Here is a 4,917-nt window from a genome sequence, read left to right as displayed (position 1 = left end):
GTTACTCATTAAAGAAAAGTATTCTTTTATAAAAATATACAACTGTAGGGAGAACATTTATTTCCTTGGGTACTTTTGTATTTTCGATAGCTGTAAGGAGAAAATTCAAAATCCATATATTAGTCTCTTCAAAAGGCATACAAGTATAAATGATACATAACATTAGGTTCGTGGTTAAACAACTATTACATATTTTTTTTATTTTTTTGGTTTGAAGAACTATTAGTATGTTGTGTTCTTTTGCGTGGTTGGATGTTTAAATTTGATTCATTAAATGTGTCTAATTTGGTTAAACTGGTAGGTATGAAGCTACATTTATCAACAACATCATTGATGGAATCTTAAGCCAAGTACTGAGCCACACATATTTGAATGTGGCCAAGTACCCAGTTGGAATTCAGTCTCGTACAAGATGTGGAAATGCTTTTGGATGTTGGTGGGAATGGTCGTGGCATGGTTGGGATATGGGGAGCATCTGGAATAGGCAAGACAACAATTGCAAAAGCTATTTTTAATGCAGTTGCTCATAAGTTTGGAGGAAGTTGTTTCTTGCCAAATGTTAGGGAAAATTCAATGCCACACGGAGGCTTAATCCAACTACAGGAGACTCTCCTTCAAGAGATTCTTGGTGGGCAAAAGTTGAAAATTGCCAGTGCTGATAAAGGTATCTCTATCATACATAAACTATTGAGGCATAAAAAGATTCTCTTAATTCTTGATGATGTGAATCAAGTGGAGCAATTAGACAACTTGGCTGGAGTTGGTTTGTTTGGTGAGGGTAGTAGAGTCATCATAACTACACAAGACAGCGGATTGCTAAAATGTCATGGAATTGAGTTGATATACGGGGTCCAAAAGTTATTTTACTACCAAGCTCTTGAGCTTTTCAGTTTGAATGCCTTCAGAATAAATGAACCTCCAAATGATTATTTGGAACTCGCACAACGTGCAATAGCTTTTGCTGATGGCCTTCCGCTAGCTCTAACAATTTTAGGTTCTCATCTTCGTAATAGAGAAAACATTTTGGCAAGTTATATTAGATGGTTTCAAAGGAGAACCTTATACACATACTGAAAGAATACTTCAAAAAAGTTACGATTACGATGCCTTGGATGATTATGCAAAAGAAGTTTTTCTCGACATTGCATGTTTCTTCAATGGTGAAAAAAAGGACTATGTGCTACGAATAGTACCCAAAAATTGCATTGAAGTACTCGTTGATAAGGCAATGATAACTATTGAATGGGATGATAGGATTTTAATGCACGACTTGCTAGCAAACCTGGGCAAGGATATAGTTCACAAAGAATCCCCCAATGATCCTGGCCAGCGTAGTAGATTGTGGTTTTACGAGGATGTCAAACAAGTTCTAACAGAAAGTACAGTAAGTATCACATATGTTATTATATTCAATTTGACAAGGAAGAATACCTTATGTTGCCTATAATTTTCTTAACAAAATGTGCTTGCATTTTGGTTTGTAATACGACTTCGTTTATTAATGTCAATGCTTTTCCATCTTAGGGAACAAGAAATATTAAAGGCATCATGGTGAAGCTTCCAGCTAAGATACCCTTTAATCCAGAATGCTTTCGTAATATGGTAAATCTTGAAATTTTCATAAATCGTAATGCATCTCTATGCGAGCACATTAACTATCTGCCCAACGCGTTAAGATTTATAGATTGGGGAACATGTCAGTTACAATCTTTGCCACCCAATTTTCAAGGAAATCGTCTTGTTGTGTTCAATATGCCTCACAGTGATATCAAACAATTGGAGAGATTTAAGGTATGCATTTGAAATTACTTTCATCTAATATATATAATTTCAAATTGAGTTGTTAATTTCAGAAGGAAAAAAACGAAAATTGTTTTCTATGTCTTTTGAAGCGCGTGATTACTTATTTCCTGTCTTTGTGTTCTTGTCCCACAGCATTTGCCAAACCTGACATCCATGAATTTAAGTGATTGTCAATTCTTAGAAAAAATTCCTGACTTATCCGGAATTCCGAACATGAAGTACTTGGATCTAAGTGCGTGTACACGTTTGGTTGAGGTAGATGATTCTGTTGGACTCCTTGATAAACTTGTTGAATTGGATCTTGGTGGATGCTTCAATCTTAGAAGGTTTGCAACAGCATTTCGATTGAAATCTCTTAAAAAACTTGTTCTTACGTATTGATTCCCAGAAATAGAAGTCGAGATGGAATCACTATGGAGTTTGGACATATCAGGAAGTGGCATAAGAGAATTGCCGTCATCATTTGCATATCTTACTGGGCTTGGAAAATTGTATCTTGCTGGATGCTTTAATCTTACGAGGGTGGAAACAGCATTTAGATTGAAATCTCTTGAAGAACTTGATCTTAGGGATTGCAAAAGGCTTGAGAGTTTCCCAGAAATAGAAGTCGAGATGGAATCACTACAGAGTTTGGACATATCAGGAAGTGGCATAAGAGAATTGCCTCCATCAATTGCATATCTTACTGAGCTTCGAAAATTGTATCTTAATGGATGCTTCAATTTTACAAGGTTTGCAACAGCATTTAGATTGAAATCCTTAGAAATACTTCATCTATGTGATTGTGAAAGGCTTGAGAGTTTCCCAGAATTACCGCTGCTTTCAACTAACTCAAACATCTCATTTCCACTTCCCAACCCTCTGTATTGCTGGTCCACATTACAACAACTTAATCTAAGTGGAACCAATTTTGTCACGCTTCCGGAATGCATTAGTAAATTTGTGACCTTGTACGTGCTTTACTTGTGTGATTGCAAGAGTCTTCTAGAAATTCCACAAGAAGCTTGTCCACCAAGAATAGGTCGGGTATTCCTGGATAACTGCACATCATTGGAAAAAATTCCATTACGTGTGGGAGAAGAAGTGACGCGGTTGCAGCAGGGTAATATGTGTCAAATTAAATTTGAGTTCTATAACGTGCCCAAACCTGTTAAAATCCTCTGCGGGGTCCACCTATTAGGCCACCAGGTTGCTGATGTCATAATTGATCGTGGGCAAAGGCAATGGTTGTTGCCTGATGCGATGGCAGTGGACGACGATATTCATGATGATCCACACCAAGTCAATGAATATCTTTGCTTGCCTTCAGCATCAAAGACTAGTCTTGGCAAGAGGCCTCAGTTATCAGATTTCATGGCACTCGATGATGATCATCGTGCGAACGTCGTCGACGTTGGTGATCATGAAGCTCAAAGAGGAGAGGCGGATCACCCAAAGAGGAGGCACACTGATCTTAACGAGAAGCCAAAATATGTAAATCCATTAAATGTTGAATGACATCTTTGCAGTTTTTGGTCATATATCAGCGTTTTGTGTTCAATTCAAATTTAGCAATATTTTGATGTGCATCTCTAGGGTATATTTTGTATTCTTTAGGGTGTGAATTTTTTTCTTTCTTTTTGTTTTGGGTTAAATCCATTTTCTTAGCGCTATGCATTTGATATTAAATTTTCAGGCAATGAAAGTTCCAAAGTGGTTTATGTCAGCCCCAGGTTCAGCTATTGAAACGAACCAAATTTCCGAGCAATGGTCTGGTAATCAAGCGGTGTGTTGAGGCGCCAGCAGTTTCTGATATTCCATTTTAAGCTTCATAAGGGAATACCTTTCTTCTCAATTGATGCATCCAGCATTTATCAGAGGATGAACAAAACTGGTTGCAAGTCGAATTTTATCTAATGCTTTCATTCCACACATATACTTTGTCTATGATTCTTCTATCTCATTCATTGGAACGTATGTTGGGAAAGAAATGTAATAGATTTATCTATTTCATAATTTCCAATCAAGGTTTGTTAAAAATCATACATTAATTGTAAACAGGCATCCAATTATGTCCAACATATTTCCGTTGAAAGATTGTGTCTCATTCACTACTACGAAAATTGAAATAGACGACAGGAATCCACTGTAGTCTAGAAGGTTTTCAAAGCATCGTGAAATCGACCACCATCTTTTGATACATAAAATAACGAGAGAAAATAACCAACGTCGTTAAGACATTCAACGTCATACCAAAATAATAACCAACGTCTAATTAATATATAAATAGCATAAAAGGAAAATTTCGACAACATTAGACAACGGTTTTTAAAAACCAGAGACGTCTGAAGAATGTTACATGTCAAGAACTACATAAACGCCAACGTAAAAAAAGTTATCCACGTCTCTATTTGAAGGAATATCATCGTGTATAACGTAGAAATCGTCGTGGTTAACATATACTACGTTCACTAAATAAAAAATTAACGTCTAAAATATATAAAAACGCAAAAAAAGAAAAGAAAAAGAAAAGAAAACTTCGACAAACTTAGACGACGATTACAGAAAAGAACAGACGTCTAAAGTATATTACATGTCAAAAATCATACCATCACAGATGTAAAATGTATTAACCACATCGCTAGTGACGCAAAAACTGCCTTCTTAAATATATTCCGCGTCTGTTTCTTGCGAGAACAAACGTTTAAATGGTGTAAAAAAAAACCCATTGGACAAAGTTAGACAACACTTTTTTAAAACACTAAAGTCTAAAAGATTTAACATGGCACACCTTTATTAAAAACCAACGTAACAATTCCTAACCACGATTCCTGTGGTTACCGACAGACTTTAAACTTTATTTTGACAGCGTGAACAAGAAAAGAAACGCCGCGGAATAATGCTTGAATGGCGGTTAATGTAAAATAACAGTCGTGGTTAAATTCTTCACTATGTCTCATTGTTATGTCACTTACCACGTTTGTTTTTGTGTAGGCCTTGACATGGTTGGCCTTTTAAAAGTTACTTTTATAACCCTCTGTGAAGTGTGTATTCTTTGATACGTCAATTCTTTTAGCCTAATTGACGTGCAGAAGAGCTGTCACGACAGTTAATGAAACTGAGTGGCATTTATTC

At 36.2% G+C, this 4,917-nt stretch overlaps 2 protein-coding genes across 2 annotated transcripts; both read left to right on the top strand.

Annotated features, from left to right (window-relative positions):
* The first annotated feature begins 374 nt into the window (after window positions 1-374).
* On the top strand, window positions 375-1,074 carry LOC117613464 (disease resistance protein ADR2-like). Its single transcript, XM_034342072.1, has one exon. It carries the CDS (start codon window positions 421-423, stop codon window positions 1,072-1,074), a length of 654 nt encoding a protein of 217 aa, XP_034197963.1. The 5' UTR covers window positions 375-420.
* A 154-nt stretch (window positions 1,075-1,228) lies between these two features.
* Window positions 1,229-2,184, top strand: LOC117613463 (TMV resistance protein N-like). Its single transcript, XM_034342071.1, has 3 exons — window positions 1,229-1,384; window positions 1,525-1,791; window positions 1,936-2,184. Exons 1-3 carry the CDS (start codon window positions 1,229-1,231, stop codon window positions 2,182-2,184), a joined length of 672 nt encoding a protein of 223 aa, XP_034197962.1.
* Window positions 2,185-4,917: the final 2,733 nt, after the last annotated feature.

The sequence above is a fragment of the Prunus dulcis genome, unplaced genomic scaffold (genome assembly GCF_902201215.1).
Source record: "Prunus dulcis unplaced genomic scaffold, ALMONDv2, whole genome shotgun sequence".
In the NCBI taxonomy this organism is placed as follows: Eukaryota; Viridiplantae; Streptophyta; class Magnoliopsida; order Rosales; family Rosaceae; genus Prunus; species Prunus dulcis.
Note: the sequence above shows the minus strand (reverse complement) of the source record. Positions and strands in the feature narration are given on the sequence as shown.

Bases quoted from the DNA above. Each gene is read 5' to 3' on its own strand.
- LOC117613464 (XM_034342072.1), top strand. From the start codon at position 421: ATGCTTTTGGATGTTGGTGGGAATGGTCGTGGCATGGTTGGGATATGG.
- LOC117613463 (XM_034342071.1), top strand. From the start codon at position 1,229: ATGATAACTATTGAATGGGATGATAGGATTTTAATGCACGACTTGCTA. The intron at 1,385-1,524 runs GTAAGTATCACA...TTTCCATCTTAG, and splicing joins AAGTTCTAACAGAAAGTACA to GGAACAAGAAATATTAAAGG. The intron at 1,792-1,935 runs GTATGCATTTGA...CTTGTCCCACAG, and splicing joins AACAATTGGAGAGATTTAAG to CATTTGCCAAACCTGACATC.